The 15,472-nt window shown below is 55.6% G+C and overlaps 5 protein-coding genes across 5 annotated transcripts; 3 read left to right on the forward strand and 2 right to left on the reverse strand.

Annotated features, from left to right (window-relative positions):
• Nucleotides 1-11: 11 nt before the first annotated feature.
• CCMA1212_001022 (ATP-dependent RNA helicase DBP5) lies at nucleotides 12-1,641 on the forward strand (the record flags this gene model as incomplete). Its single annotated transcript, XM_073698462.1, has 4 exons — nucleotides 12-241; nucleotides 303-788; nucleotides 847-1,084; nucleotides 1,147-1,641. 4 exons carry the CDS (start codon nucleotides 12-14, stop codon nucleotides 1,639-1,641), a joined length of 1,449 nt encoding a protein of 482 aa, XP_073563640.1.
• Nucleotides 1,642-3,922: 2,281 nt separating this feature from the next.
• Nucleotides 3,923-4,180, reverse strand: CCMA1212_001023 (uncharacterized protein; the record flags this gene model as incomplete). Its single annotated transcript, XM_073698463.1, has 1 exon — nucleotides 3,923-4,180. The coding sequence occupies one exon, from the start codon at nucleotides 4,178-4,180 to the stop codon at nucleotides 3,923-3,925; it is 258 nt and encodes an 85-aa protein (XP_073563639.1).
• Nucleotides 4,181-4,911: 731 nt separating this feature from the next.
• Nucleotides 4,912-11,937, forward strand: CCMA1212_001024 (uncharacterized protein; the record flags this gene model as incomplete). Its single annotated transcript, XM_073698464.1, has 3 exons — nucleotides 4,912-4,992; nucleotides 5,061-5,139; nucleotides 5,189-11,937. 3 exons carry the CDS (start codon nucleotides 4,912-4,914, stop codon nucleotides 11,935-11,937), a joined length of 6,909 nt encoding a protein of 2,302 aa, XP_073563316.1.
• A 903-nt stretch (nucleotides 11,938-12,840) lies between these two features.
• Nucleotides 12,841-13,455, forward strand: CCMA1212_001025 (60S ribosomal protein L22; the record flags this gene model as incomplete). Its single annotated transcript, XM_073698465.1, has 3 exons — nucleotides 12,841-12,876; nucleotides 13,061-13,257; nucleotides 13,329-13,455. Coding segments are annotated over 3 exons (360 nt in total), but the record flags the coding sequence as incomplete, so codon positions are not given.
• Nucleotides 13,456-13,909: 454 nt separating this feature from the next.
• CCMA1212_001026 (Mitochondrial substrate carrier family protein L) lies at nucleotides 13,910-15,140 on the reverse strand (the record flags this gene model as incomplete). The annotated part of the gene is made up of 2 exons (XM_073698466.1): nucleotides 13,910-14,871; nucleotides 14,993-15,140. The coding sequence occupies 2 exons, from the start codon at nucleotides 15,138-15,140 to the stop codon at nucleotides 13,910-13,912; spliced, it is 1,110 nt and encodes a 369-aa protein (XP_073563339.1).
• Between the last annotated feature and the right edge of the window lie 332 nt (nucleotides 15,141-15,472).

The following is a 15,472-nucleotide window of genomic DNA, read 5'->3' on the forward strand; positions in this document are numbered from 1 at the left end:
ACGTCTCCAAAATGTCTGATCTCGCCAGTCGCATCACGAAGCCTGACGAGGCGGCTCCGGCCGAGAAGCAGCCTGAAGCTGAAGCTCCCGTCGCCGAGGCACAGAACGACGGTGCCATAGAGGAGCTGGGTGGCTCTGGTCTGCAGGAGCCCGAATGGGATGTCGAGGTTTCCCTCAGCGATCTCCAGAACAACGAGGCGACACCCTTCCACTCAGCCACGCGATGGGAGGATATGGGACTGTAAGCATCGACTGGATGTAGACCGTTGATGACAATCTCGCTAACTGACTGGCGTGCATAGTTCCGAGGACCTGCTCAAAGGCCTCCTGGCTCTCAAGTTCCTGAAACCTTCGAAAGTCCAGGGAAAGTCTCTTCCCCTGATGCTCAGCGACCCTCCGAGGAATATGATGGCTCAATCGCAATCGGGAACCGGAAAGACGGCGGCGTTTGTTACTGCCATTCTGTCGCGTGTCGACTTCAGCAACCCCGACCAGCCACAAGCCCTTGCACTGGCCCCCAGCCGTGAGCTGGCTCGTCAGATTGAAGGCGTCATCAATGCTATTGGTCGCTTTATCAAGCCGCTCAAGGTTGCCGCCGCCATTCCAGGCGCCCTCCCTCGCGATCAGCCAGTCCGCTCGGCAGTTATCGTTGGAACACCAGGTACCGTGATGGACATCATCCGACGCAGACAGTTGGATGTCTCTCAACTCAAGGTCCTCGTCTTGGACGAGGCGGACAACATGTTGGATCAACAGGGAATGGGCGACCAGTGCTTGAGAGTCAAGAAGTAAGCTTCCTCAGAGCTGAGCTGTAAAGAACGACAAGATGGCTAACTGCGGATGTAGCATGCTGCCCAAGTCCATCCAGATCCTTCTCTTCTCGGCCACTTTCCCCGACAAAGTTGGCGCCTATGCGCAGAAGTTTGCGCCAAATGCCCACTCACTCAAGCTCCAGCGCAACGAGCTTACGGTCAAGGGCATTTCACAAATGTTCATTGACTGTGCCGACGACAACATCAAGTACGACGTTCTCTGCAAGCTCTACGGCCTCATGACCATTGGGCAGTCGGTCATCTTCGTCAAGGTACGTTGCTTATTAAACGTCGGACTCGAATCTCGATAGGGCTTTATTAACATTTCAAATAGACCCGTGAAAGCGCCAACGAGATCCAAAGGCGCATGGTGGCTGACGGACACAAAGTATCCGCCCTGCACGCTGCCTTTGACGGTAACGAAAGAGATGAGCTGCTGGCCAAGTTCCGACAAGGCGAGAACAAGGTTCTCATCACCACCAACGTTCTCGCCCGTGGTATTGACGTGTCGACCGTCTCCATGGTCATCAACTACGATATCCCGATGAAGGGTCGCGGTGACTCTGAGCCGGACGCCGAGACATACCTCCACCGTATCGGCCGAACCGGACGTTTCGGCCGTGTTGGTGTCAGTATCAGCTTCGTTTACGACAAGAAGAGCTACGATGCCCTCAGCAGCATTGCCAACACCTACGGTATCGATCTGGTTCGCCTCGACACCGACGACTGGGACGAGGCTGAGGAACGAGTCAAGGAGGTTATCAAGAAGAACCGAGCTCAGGCTGCTTACGCCCCGAGCGCAACGGACAACGCGGCCAAGGCATCCTAGAGAGGTGATTCGGACGCGACGATGACGTGGTGAATGGGCGGCGACTCGTATCTCCTTTCTCCCCTTTTGTTTCTGCTTGATGAGGTTGCCACGATACAACACTTGATGATGGATGGTACGATAATGAGGGGCTTATACAAGAGGATCTGTAGCGTATGACACGACAAGATACCAAAATTGCAGAGTTGTGTGTTTATTTGGGGGACGGCTGAGAAGCTGAAATGAATGGTTTAGTTCTTTCATGGTCGTTTGTACCCCTTCTGTACGTGCCGACCGGCTGGCCGCAGTGAAGAGCGAGGACGGGAATCTGCCGCTATCAACACGGCAACACGCCATTCTGCAGTGAATCACCGCGGCTGAAGGCAGTGATGGAGAGTGGCACTCAGATGGAACCAATGCGTAAAAGATCTGTCTCTGTTATTACCCCCGGCACATGGCGGTACGACTAATACCACTGAGATTTTGGTGGCGAAGTAGGCCTGAAGTTGACGGACGGCCAACTGGCAAGTCGTACGCGCAACCAGCTCCGCATGTTTTGTTGTACATGATACAGGGCATCTAGGATTAGACGTAGACGTCCGTTTCCTTCCCGTTTCCTTCCCGTTTCCTTCCGTTTCTCCCTCTGTGTCAGACTGAACGCACAGGGGATCGAACCTTGATGGACACACCTATCATCGGGGAACGTCTACTTGATGGCCTTGCCAGCCGCCTCTTGTTTGGTCTTCTTCTCTTCTCACCATACCTGTTGTTCTTAACCTCCTCGGAACTTGCTCACGTCACGCAGTGCTACACACTAAAAGCAGATGCATGTACGACGGATGTATCGTATGCACAGAACTTACTCGTATGCGCGGATTTGGACACAAAGCCATGACTACGGCCGACCTACCTGTTCCAAGATTTGCGCATGTGAAGGGTATTGACATGAGGGGTTGGTCGGCAGGTCTGCGGGCAGAGAGAGGTTGGGTGCTGCAATGGGCCTAGGCTTACATGGAGGCTGGAAATGGCTTCTGCATGCAATTACGATAAGTGCGGGTGGTTGGGTGGTGGTGGCAGTCTTGGAGCAGTGAAGCATTACAGGTGTGATGGAGGTGTAAGTCCGGAGTTACTCGTACGGAAACCAAGGCAAACAGCAGGCAAGCATGATAAAGAGGTGGCTGGTGGGTGTAAACTGCATGATCTGTGACAGAGTGAGGCTGCCAACCTACCTTGATGGATGTGTGAATGGATGGCGCTCTTTGGTGCTGTCACACGTATGATTGTATGATTAATAGCCTTGGTCGTATCGCCGACGAAGCAGAGCTTGGGTGACTGCCTGATGGAAATTTGGTCCCTCATGTGAGCTACGATCCCGGCCATTATGTCACTGCAGCGCCAAGAGAGGGAAGAAAAAGCAAGGAAAGTACTGGAAGACCAAAGAGAGGGAAATAAGACCACCAAAAATCGAATAGACGCGAGAGGCGTGTGTTGAAAAAGGGACCATCCAGAAAAAAAAAAAAAAAAAAAAAAAAAACTACGCGGTGAAGCATCAGCATCTCACGTGTGGTTGCCGAGCTGCCTCGAGGATTGGCGCTCAAGTGCTTCCCCCACTCTTTCCCTTCCCTCCTCCAGCTCCCCTCCGAGTCAACCACCATCAACCACACCGCCTAACTGCAGAAAAGCCACTAAATTTTTTCACATTGCCGTTATTAGCACGCCTTGCATGATAGCGCAGCTCTGACTGAGACACGACAGGGAACGAGAACAAAGAGTTGAGAGCAAAGAGGAAGAGGAGAAAAGCCCGAGGTCCCCTTTTCCGCGCATGAAGCCAGTGGCAACAGCTGTTTCGACGGTACAGTAGGATCAGAATTTTCCCTACCTCGAACTCTACACTGTGTGTGCGTGCTCTTTCTTTCGCCAGCTATGACAGTCGGCTGATATTCTTCACTCGCAGCAGCCATCTCGACGGACCCTGGCAAACCTGGCCATAGCTCTGAGAATTTTCTCCCACGGAAACAATCCCTGTCAAGTGTCGGCTGTGGCTCCATTGCCGCCGCACCGGTTGGCCAGAAGGCAACCAGCCTCTCCGAGACGGGCAACGCACACGAGTGGCTTCGGGGTGGCTTGACGGCTAGTAAGTGGTGCGAATTTTCTTCTGTTTCCTTGCTGTATCTTTCTCTTTTGAAGAAAACCACGTCCAGGGGTACCCTCTGCAAGTCATGCCCTCTGAAGCAAGTCATTACCAGCCTCGCCAAAGAGAAGAGAGAGATATTCGACAGGATATTAGTCGGCCACCCAGCAATCATCTTCCCAGATAATTGACGCAGCAAACGTCCAATGCCGATAGATCCCGGGGATTGAGCTGCATGGGAACAAACCGCGGGGCACCGAGAGGCGAGCCACGTAGCACGCCCGGAGAGCGAAGCCAGTCACGGCATGCATCACAGATGTCCATCCAGCCTTTCGCGGACGCATTCTCAGGCGCTAGGAGCTGCACGGTGGGCGCTTGTTGATATCGCTCACAAGCTGGAGCCACTTGGCCCACTGCTAGCCAGCTCATCTGGCCGCCTGCTCATGATTGCTCTTGGCTGCCCTCTGTGATTTGCCCGGCCACGCTCGCTCCCACTTTTCGTTGGTTCACCATGCATGTTCCATTCTCGTTGCGTCGGGCAGCTACCAAGTACCACCACCACTGTCCTGTCAGCCCGTGCGCTTCAAGTCATGTCTCAACCCGCAGATGCGGCCGCCTTGCTGAGTCCAATCGCGGAGCGGCGCGGCGGGCGAGGATGGCTTCCTCCTGCCAATTGGGACCCTCTCATGACTGCTATCGAGCCCGCGTGTGGACCACTGATCTCTGTTGCGTGGAGAGGGGTTTCTGGTCCGGAATTGTGCGTCTTCCTGGCCTGTGGGCTCCGCATCGTCAATCCTCTCTGGTTCGCTTGTGGACGGCCATGGGTGTGATTTTGACATGGGGCGTGCTTTTTTTGGATGGGCCCATGCAGCTCGAGGAAAACAAGGCTCCAAGTGGTGTCATCTCAAAGACTTTACTGACTTCCCACCTGTTCGCAGGTTTCAGAGAGGGAAAAAAAAAAAAAAAACCTCCTGCATCGTACATAACAAACTACACTCTGAATCCCGTCATCATTCGTACCCGATAGGCTGCTACATTCGTTTTCAAGCAGCCACAGACATCCGTGTCCTCAAGCGCCAAGGCCCAAGAGAGCGGCCGTTTTCCTCATTGGCGCTCTTCATCTGCATCTGTCGGACATTTCTGATTACAGTGCAGCTTGTATGGAGGTCGATAATAACGCCGTGCCCCAACTCGCTCAGCCCGAAGAGTTTGCGGTCTCAGAGGTCGACAGGGCAAAGGAAGTATGACTACCGCCCAAGAAGTCGAATACTGTCCCGTCAGGACAAACATAGACTTGTCCAATGTGCAGTTCTCTGACTTTTCCAATGTGCAGTACTTCGAGAAGAATGACTCCGAGGTGGGGTCCAAGGTGTCATTAGACAACAAAGGTATGCTGGCGACAATTCTCGGGAGTGCGTTGCTTTTCAAGGCTTCCAGTGCTGATATTTGCGGCAGAGAATGACGCCCCTCAAGAGTCGGCTGCGGCCGAAGACCAGCCTGAAGATGCCGAGGTAGAAGGAGAGGTCGCGGCCGAGCCCACTTCTTCCAAGAACAAGAAGAAAAAGAAGAAGAAGAAGAACAACAAGAGCGAGAGCCAGATAACCTCGCCTATAGACTCCACCGACAGCATCGCCGCAGCTGAGATCAAGGCGGAGGGCGCAGAAACCGCCGAGCCAGCGGAGCAAGACACCACAGTTACCCCTCCTCCCGAGGAGTCAAATGTGGTAGCCGAAGACGAGGTGAAGAAGAACAAGAAGAAGAAAAAGAAGAAGAAGAAGAGCAGCCCAAAGAACTCCGAGACAGACGTGACCTCTGATGGCGCTCTCGACCCCGCCCAGCCTCCCTCGCCGCCGGCCACAGACGAGGGAAGAGGCGAGGACGAGGCTACGCCGCTTGCTGAGGAGAACGCCGAGGCCGAGACCGCAGCCCACGAGCCTGAGACTGCTGTCGAAGCGCCTAAGGACGACAGCGCGGCTGGGCCCGAGCACTCACACGACGCTGCTCCCGTTTCCGAAGAAGTGAAGCCGGAGGCAGAGTCGGAAGCTCACCAGGAAGAGGCCAATGCTGCAGAGGAAGAGGTGAAGCCGACCGAGGATTCAGCTGCTGTCACTGCAGAGCCCGAACACGCGGAACCAGAGGTGGAAGCCGCTAAGGAGCAGGAGCAGGAGCAGGAGCAGACCGCCAAGGTTGAGGAGCACGAGCACAACCACGAGCACGAGCAGCTTCCCCAGGAAGCTGAGGAGTCTGCAAAGGAGCCAGAGTCGGCGCCCGCTGTTCACGACAATGCCCCTGCTGAAGAGTCTCGCGATGCCGCGGAAGCTCACGAGGGGAGACCAGTTGAAGAGACTACCCCCACGGAAGATACCCCGGCACCTGTTGAGGCTGAAGCTTCGACTGAGGAGCCCTTGAACCCGGCCGAGCATGAGCAGGCTGAAGAATCACAGTCACATGCACCTGAAGAGCACAAGGAGGACGTCCACGTTCCCGAGTCGGCTGAGGCAGACAAGGCGGAGGAAAACCATGCAGAGGTCCAGGCCGAAGAGCATCCTGCGGAAGAGGACAAGCATGTCGAGGAAGCCAACACCTCCGACGACAAGCCTACCGAAGAGGACAAGCCCTCCGAAGAGGCCGCGCCCGTTGAGGAAGAGAAGCCTACTGAGGAGCACGAACACTCCGAAGAGGCTCGACCTACTGATGAGGTGAAGCCTGCCGAAGAGCATCACTCGGAAGAACAGAAGCCTGCCGAAGAAGAGACGACCACCGAAGAGGCCAACCCTGCTCAGGAGGAGAAGCCTGTCGAGGAAACTCATCACTCCGAAGAGCTCAAGCCTACTGAGGAGGTCGCTCCTGCTCATGAGGACAAGTCAGCTGAAGAAGAGAAGCCCCACGAAGAAGCCCACCACTCGGAAGAAGCGAAGCCTGCTGAAGAACAACACTCTGAGGAGCAGCACTCTGAGGAGCAGCACGCTGAAGTGGCGCCTGCTGAGGAAGACAAGCCCGTTGAGCAAGAACAGCATTCTGAAGAAGAGAAACACTCCGAAGAAAAGCCCTCCGAGGAGAAGGTCGAGGCTGAAGAGAACACCGCCGAAGCCGAGACCAAGGAAGAGCCGGCTGCCGAGCCTGTCACGGAGACTGCCCCTGAAGAGACGTCTCATGTCGCCGAAGAACATTCTACTGAAGCTGCCCCAGAAGAGTCTGTCAAAAAGCCGGAAGAGCATGATGTGAACGCCACCGAGGCCTCGGAAGAAGCCGCCAAGGAGTCCGCCAAAGAGGAGGTTCCTGCTCCCGAGGAGAAAGCAGCAGAGACCGCCGAGCCCGAGCACCACGAGGAAGAAGCCCAGACTCAACATGAAGCTGAAGTGGCTGCTGAATCGACAATCGAGCCTGAGTCCGATGCCAAGTCCGCCGTTGACGAACTTGTGAGCGCTGCCCAAGAGGAGACTATTGAAGCTGCAGAGGCTCCTGAATCGACAATCGAGCCTGAGTCTGATGCCAAGTCCGCCGTTGACGAACCGGTGACCGCTGCCCAAGAGGAGACTACCGAAGCTGAAGAGAAGCCGGCTGCTGATGAAGACGACAAGCCTGAGAGCTCTGAGAAGCCTGAAGAGTCTGCCACCGAACATGAACCCGCCACCGAGGTTGAGGTTAAGGCCGACGACGCCCACGTCGAAGCTACTAAGGAGACGGAGGCCGTTGAGGAGGCTCACGAGGATAACGTGACTGAGTCTCATGAGCCTGTCAATGAGGCCCACAGCGAGGAAGCCAAGCCTGCTCACGAAACCGAGGAGGCTGAGCACACTCACGACAAGGAAGCCGCTGCAGAAGAGACTCACGACGAGCACGTCGAAGCTCAGGAAACTGAAGCTCTTGTCGATGGCTCTGACGACCACAAGGTCGAGGCCGCTACCGAGTCTGAAGTCGCTCACGTAGAGGAAGCCGCTCCGGCTGAGGCCAAGGTTGAGGAGGCTGAACCCGAATCGGATGTTCAGGAGCCTGCAGAGACGCATGCTGAGTCAGAGGTAGTTTCTCACGAAGAGCCCGCTGTTGAACAGTCTGAGGTCTCGAAGGACGAGTCAGAGGTTGCTCACGTCAACGAGTCCGAGGTCTCCAAGGACGAGTCAGAGGTTGCTCAGGTCAACGAGTCTGAGGTCTCCAAGGACGAGCCAGAGGTTGCTCACGTCAACGAGTCCGAGGTCTCCAAGGACGAGTCAGAGGGTGCTCCAGCTACCCATTCTGAGGTCGAGACTCCTGCAGAGAAGTTGGAGGAAGCCGAGGCCGCATCCGACGTGACTCAGGAGAAGCCTGAAACCACGGAAAGCGAGATTACCACTGAGGAACACGTTGCACCGGCCGAACCTGAAGCTGCCACCTATGCTGAGGTCGTCGCTGAGTCTGAGCCTGCTACTGAATCCGAGGTAGTTACTGAGTCCGAGGCTGCTGCTGAGTCTGAGGTCGCTCCTCAGCCCGAGGTTGTTGCCGCTCCTGAAGTTGCTACCTACGCTGAGGTCGTCGCCGAGTCTGAAGTCGCTACCGAGTCCGAGGTCGCTGCTGAGCAGGAGCCCTCTCACGAGCACCAGCCGACTGAATCCACTGTCTCCGAACCCGTGCACGAGGAAGAGAAGCATGTGGATGAAGTGCCCGAAGTTGTTGCCCCAGCTGAGGTTGAGGAGCCTGCTGATGTCGAGGCCGTCCACGAAGCCGCCTCCGAGGTAACTGAGGACTCCAAGCCCTCCCATGTCGATGAGGTCACTGCAGAAGCTCCTGAGGAGATTGAGACCCCATCGGTTGTTGAAGCACCCGTCGCAGTTCCAGCTGAAGTTGAGGAGCACTCTCCTGCTGAGGTAGAGACACAGTCTGAGGTGTCGCATTCTCCAGCCCCCGTGGCTGAAGAGGCCCCCGCTGAGGTTACTCCCGTCGTTCCGGAGGAGGATCACACAACAGTCGAAGCTGAACCCGCGCCCGCTGCGGTGGAGAGCGAGAAGGCACTCGTGCCAGAGCCAGTGGAGGAAGTTGTGCAGCCTGTGATTGCTGAGGTGGAGGCGCCCAAGCACGCTGAGGAAGAGGAACACAAGGACACTGTGGGTCCTATTGCAGTCGAGAACAACGTGGTAGAGAGGGTCAGGAAAGGTGAGGAGCAGCATTCATTACATGATACCCCTGTTGAAATTTCGGGACGGATTGGCGACTCCACATCGGGTGAGGAGTCGAAGGACGACGGCGTTCTGGCGTTGCATTCGGAAGACCTTTCGGAGACTCAGGGTCGGTCCTTGGGAGAGGAGGAGACGGTAGCCCTCAAGGGAGACGAGCCTGCAAAGGCTGAGACACCGGCAGTTGAGGAGCCTGTTGTTTCCTCCAAACCTGATGTGGAGGCCGTCTCTGAGCCGCTGCCTTCTCACGACAACAAAGAGGATGCCGAGAAGACCTTGGCGCCAACTCTGCCGGAGGAGTCAGACAATGGTGCTCTGCTTGCTGGAGCTGCTGCGGCTGCTGCGGCCGCCACGGCCGCTGTAGCGACTGCCGGGGTCATTCACCACGAAACTGATGACTCCAAACGCGACATCTCGGCCGCAGTTGAAGAAGGTGGGCACAAGGGAGCCGCTCCGGAGCCTGTTGCTCCCGAAGCGGCCAAACCTGAGGTGACTAAGATTGACGTGGAAGACAAATCACCTAAACAAGAAGAAACAGAAAGAGAGATTGCCCTCCCCGTTGAGGTTGCGAAGCCCGTTGAGGAGGCCGTTGCAGCTCGAGAAGCTGAACCCACAACTGCCGCCAAACCGGCCGAGCCTTCAACGCCCGAGGTGTCCGTCGATGCGAAGAAGGACACCGCGGAAACTGCCAAGGATACCTCGTCAAAGCAACCAGCCAGCGGAGAGACATCAACCTCGAAGGCAGTGACAACGATAGATTTCGAACAGGCAAGTAAAGAGATCACGAAACGGGCGAAGCCTATTGAGAAAAACAAAAACTTACAGGATGTAGCCCAAGTCGAGTCTTCTGGAAGCGCTCACGGTCTGGCTACTGGCACCGTTCATGTGGCTACGCACCCAGCTGTTCGGGTCCGGAAAGAAGAAGGCGGACGAATAAGCGCATTCACCACGCCCGGATTGAGCCGCAGCATCGACAGGGAGGCATTCGATGGACCGCGATTTACTGCAGATAGGAGAGTGGTCGCTCAATCCGACGATGGATTCCAGGCGAGGGCTGGGAGGAAGAGAGAGATGATGCCATCCCGTGAATCGGATCGAAACGCGATCCCCATTGAAGCCGCCGCCGCCGCCGCAACAACAAGCAATTTTGTGCCCCCTTTACGATATCCTGCTCGTACCGCCGCCGTCACCGCCGCCGAAGGTCGCTACTCCCCGAGGTGGCCGCACATGGCCTCCCAAGGCCCCTTGGTCTCTCCTTTTGAATTTGAAGGAATGGTTCAAGATACTCCGCCTCCGCTGTCTCTTTCCGTGTTATTGGATGATGAGTTCAGAGCGCCGACACCCGCCGTTGTGGTTCCCGACAGGGCGACGATTGACAGGCGGAGGGCTCGAATGCTGCGTCACAAGCAGAAGATAGCACTTCACGAAGCTGAAGACGCAGTCGCAGCTGCCGTGGTCCCCAACACCATTGCAGAGGCATCGAGGCCTGACGCCCGTCTTTCGCTGACCGGCCTCCGCAACGGCGGGGACCTCCCTCATCTAGGCCATCAGATGATGTTGGATTTGGAGGAACATCAGTCTCTAGCCGTCCCGACTACACGCAGGAGTAATAGTGATTTTGAGGAGGAGGATCTTCGTAAATCCATTGCTGACATTTTCGCAGAGGATAGATCTAAGGAGCACATCTCGTCGAGCAGTGACCGGGATCGTGACCGGGATCGTGAACGTGATCGTGAACGGCGCCGCAAGTACCGTCACTCTCATCACTCTTCCCATTCCAGCAGGAACCGGGGCGAGGACGAGAGCAGAGAGTACAGAGAGTACAGAGAGAACAGAGACAGCAAGCGTCGCTCACACGAATCTCAGGGGTCAAACTACCGCCGTTCTATTCCTGACAGCGGTGGTTCCCGACCCGGATCTGGGTCATCCAAGCTCGATACGCCACCTCGAACTCCTCGACGACGCCACAGCGGCGTAGTGGGCGAAGTTCCTGTCTCTTCCAGCCGGAGGTACAGAACTCCAGAGGAGCAGGAAGCCCACGAGCAACGCAAAGCTCAACGCCGTGCTGCCCGGGAGGCTGAGCGGCTCGAGAAGCAAGAGGTGCAGGTGAACGAGAGCGGGTACGAGTGGTACCAAGGACACGAGCGGTATGGTCAGCCTGAACGACACTATCAGCGTCGTGAAAGGCGTGAGCACTACGATTTCCGAGAAGAGCGAGATAATCGTGGCATTGATCGCTCCGACCGCCGTGACCGCCACGAGCGTCCCGAACACACCCAGCGACCCGAGCCCTTTGAACACCCCCAACCGGTCAACGGCCGCGAGGTGCCAGAGGAGGCGTACGGTCGCCCTGAGAAATATGACCGGCGTGACCGACAAGACCGTCGCGAGCGTCGCCGCGAGCGCCGTGAAGCCTACGGAAAGAGCTTGGCACCTGAGCCCGAGCCGGAGGTCTTTCAGCCAGCTGAGGAAAGCCTAGAACCACCGCCAGTACCGGCCCCGGCCCTTGCCCCGGCCCTGGTCTCTGCCGATGTCCCTGCCGCTCCAGAGCGCAAGGGCAAAGAGGTGGGCTTCGACTTGCCACCAGAGGAAATCAAGCGTCATCGCAGTCGCTCGTTCCGTCAACGTTCAAGCAACACTGGTTACTCTCGAGATGACTACCCACGGCAATCTTCTCCCGAGAAGCGATTCTTTGAAATGAGAAATGCCGAAGGCGTCGTTCGCAAATCCTCTTCACCGCCACCTCAAGACAGGTTCACGTACGTGCCAACACGCGATCCTTCTTTTCCTGAGGAGATGCGGCCGAGGACGCGCGAGCGGGACGTTCCCCGGACTCGTGATCGTCGAATGTCTGAGGGCACCTACGACAGGCCTCGCAGGAGCCGCATCGAAGACCCCCCTAGGCAGTCGGGGCCGCTTGAAGAGGGTGACGATGCTGCTCGGCGAGCCCGTCATGAACGCAGGCGAATGAAGGAGGCGAAGGAGCAGGAGAAGAGGTCTGGGGGACTCAGGGGAGTTTTCAAGAGACTGTTCAACTGACTTGAGAAGAAATTGTTTACGTGGCAGCAGCGGCAGCGATGGAAAATGGGATCTCATTTAGGCAAACGACTTGACGAATCACGCGTGTATGGATCATCTATTCTTCTTCATAGTTACGTCCTGGCCATTAGGCTGGTTTATGATAGTTATGTTCGGTTAAAGTCAAAATAAAGCATTGATTTGGAATGAATGGACGATTTAGCTTATTGTGCAAGTTGCATGATCTTACCGCGAGAACCAACTGTAAGCTACATGATCTTACTGCGAGAACGAACGGCAACCAATTCATCATAGCATATGAGGTGTCGAGCAGGAAGGCTGAACACCTTCATGGAGGAGGTTGACGGTATCACGTGACATTGGCGGACCCAACCACGAAGTGGTCGGAGCCTCGGCACACAATGATCCGCACCAGCCCTAATTCTGCCGACGAGCCCACTGGAGCCCAGAAAAAAATCCACGAGAAAAAAAAAAGAGGCTAAACACCAAACCTCGAAGAACATCAATCCACCCCAAAGACGCAGGATTCGACCTCTTTGCGTTCTTCACCTTTCGTCCACTCAGACAGACAACCATCCCCCCCCACCAATCATCAACAATGGCTCCTACTACAGTATGTTCTACCTCTTGAAATAAAGAAAAAGAAAGACAGAAGAGCGAAAGAAGGGAAAAACGACAAAATATGGCATTTCTACTTCTGGCTTTGCTGTAGGCGCATGACTTGTGCCTTCTCTCTCTCTCTTTGTTATCTCTTTTCTGTTCTTGTTCCTTCTTGAAAGAGAGGGGCAATGGGATGAGATGGGATGGGGAGGAAAGGGAGAGAGGAAGGGGGGCGCAATGTTGTGTTGCTGATCTTGGAAGAGAGAAAGTGCAGTAGGCTGATGTGAAATGTCATGAATTTAGAAGAAGGCGGGCAAGGCCCAGAAGCAGACCAAGAAGGTGAGTTTTTCTGTTTCCCCCATATCCCTACAACAAGACAAGCAGAGCAAGAGTGAGGACGAAGCGCGCAGATGGAGACTCGAGAGAAAAGAGGGAAGAGGAGGAAAACTTGATTGAAAAAATGGCTGCTTGAAGTGGAAAACAGGAGGAAGATGGTCATGGCTAACATAGCATTTCCCTGCAGTTCGTCATCAACGCTTCCCAGCCTGCCAGCGACAAGATCTTCGACGTCTCCGCCTTTGAGAAGTTCCTCCAGGACCGCATCAAGGTCGACGGCCGCACCAACAACCTGGGCGACAACGTCGTCATCCAGCAGTCTGGCGACGGCAAGATCGAGGTCATTGCCCACAACGAGCTGTCTGGCCGCTACCTCAAGTACCTGTACGATTCTTTCCCTCCTCCCCCTCATAAGTCCTGTTTGTAGGGAACTCCTGCTGACTTTTTTTCAACAGGACCAAGAAGTTCCTCAAGAAGCAGCAGCTCCGTGACTGGCTCCGTGTCGTCTCCACCTCCCGCGGTGTGTACGAGCTCAAGTTCTTCAACGTCGTCAACGATGACGCCGATGAGGATGACGAGTAAACTGCCTTCTTTCACGAAAGCTTAAGAAGAAAAAAAAAGTCAGGGAACGAAAAGGGGAGCCATTGTTTGGGAAAACAATAAAGGATGGTCCTTGGAAAGCTTACAGCGACTTGGAACCCCCTTTTGATATATAATCACGTGCGGCTTCGTCAAAGAAGTCGTCGACAGCGTGTGGTATCTTCTGAAAAGGGGGGACTTGCTGGAGCCTTTCTAGTCACTTGAAATCCAGCCATCTTTGAGTGGACTTGCCTACATTATGATCTTGTCTTTGCACCATGACGTTCTATTTGTGATATGAGCCATCGCATGTTGGCCCACCATGACCAGAGACTCTCGACATTGCCAATCCCTGATGCGCTGTCAAACTGCCGTGTCTATGTAATCGCTATATCTGTATATATCCAAGCATCTCATTCATTCCCGGTGCGACCATCATCAAGTCAAACATCAATCCTCAAGGCAGCGTCCTCATAACCCCCTCAAAAGCAACCAACGCCATCGCATTCGCCGGAAACGCCCTCAAAAAGCAGGGCAAAAACCCCCTCCAATACGCCCTCCACCCGCCCTCCCTATACACCGCCGCCGCCGCATCCCTCCACCTCGCAAACTGCCTCTCCCCGTCCCGCAGCCCGCCCCCCAGCGGATCCGTCATGATGCGCTGCTTGACGAGGTCGCTCGGGTAGCTCGTCAGCCAAAACACCTGCGCGCTGAGCCCTCCGGCCCAGAAATTCACCGCGGGAGCGCTGAGGCTCGTATGCTTGCGCAGCATCCGCGAGAGCACGTCGTAGCTGCCCCACCAGAAGAAGAAGAAGCCGCGGAAGAGCAGCGTCGCCGACAGCCCGTGGTAGATGCCGCGGAGGCCGTGGTGCGCGTAGATCTTGCGGACGCAGTCCAGGGGCCCCGAGTACAGGCGCTCCGTCTTGAGGGTCGCGTACTGGATCTGCAGGCGGGCCTTGACGTGCTCGACGGGGGCGGCGATGAAGCTCACTGTTGCGCCGGCCATGATGCCCGCCAGGCCGTGGCCCAGGGGCGGCAGATATGTTGTCGCTTCTGCGGAAGATTTCGACAATGAAGATGAAGATCGTGATGATGATGATGATGAAGAAGAAGAAGAAGAAGAAGAAGAAGAAGAAGAAGAAGAAGAAGGAGAGAAGAAGCTTCCTCCCGGACCAAGCCCCGGCGCCCACGACTCAACCCCAAAGACGTGCTCGGCCAGCACCCTCCTGTAGACGTTGAGCGACCCCAGCATCACAGAGTCCATAAACATCCATCCGACCAGCGGCGGCGTCGCGCCCTTGTACAGGCCCGTGACGCCTTCGTGGCGGACCGTCTGCAGGACGCACTGGAGGGGGCCTGCGAAGCGGCTGGACTGGGTCGTTTGGAGGCGGACCTTGACTGTGTCGAAGGGGTGGCCGACTTGTTTGATTCACTTTTGTCAGAAACAATCTTTATGAGATTATTACAGTTGATAAGGAAAGGGGTGGGGGGGAGGAATGAATGAGTGAGTATGAAGTTATGGGGAGTTGTGTTGATTTACCAGTCAGTTTCGCGATGCCGCTGAAGACGCCTGCGACGAAGCCCTTGTAGTCGCGCTTGGCCGATGTCGCCGACTTCTTCTTCTTCTCTTCATGCTGCTGCTGCTGCTGTACCACCACGGTCGCGGGGGAAGCCGTGGCCTCTTCCATTTGGGGCGACCGAATATCCGCCCCAATCTGCTATTCTCCTCTCTCCTGCTCGGAAAGCAGTATGAATGGAGCGAGTGAGACGAGTAGAGGAGCGAAGAGGGATTGAGCGTCTGCTGGTGGTGGAGTTTGTGTGGTTCAAGAGTCCGGCTTCGGGTTCTCGTCTCCTCTTTCGTCAGGTCTTCCACATAAGATACTTGGCAGCAGCCACTGACGGAGAAATGCAACGTCTTGAAGTCCCAAAATGAAGGAAACGTACAAGAGAAGGAGAGAATAAACCAAATCACACGCTTTCAAGTTGTGAAGAGAGAGTAACTGGGATTCTTCAGATGAAG

Source organism: Trichoderma ghanense (assembly GCF_004382785.1).
Source record: "Trichoderma ghanense strain CCMA-1212 chromosome Unknown scaffold_0, whole genome shotgun sequence".
Classification (NCBI taxonomy): domain Eukaryota; kingdom Fungi; phylum Ascomycota; class Sordariomycetes; order Hypocreales; family Hypocreaceae; genus Trichoderma; species Trichoderma ghanense.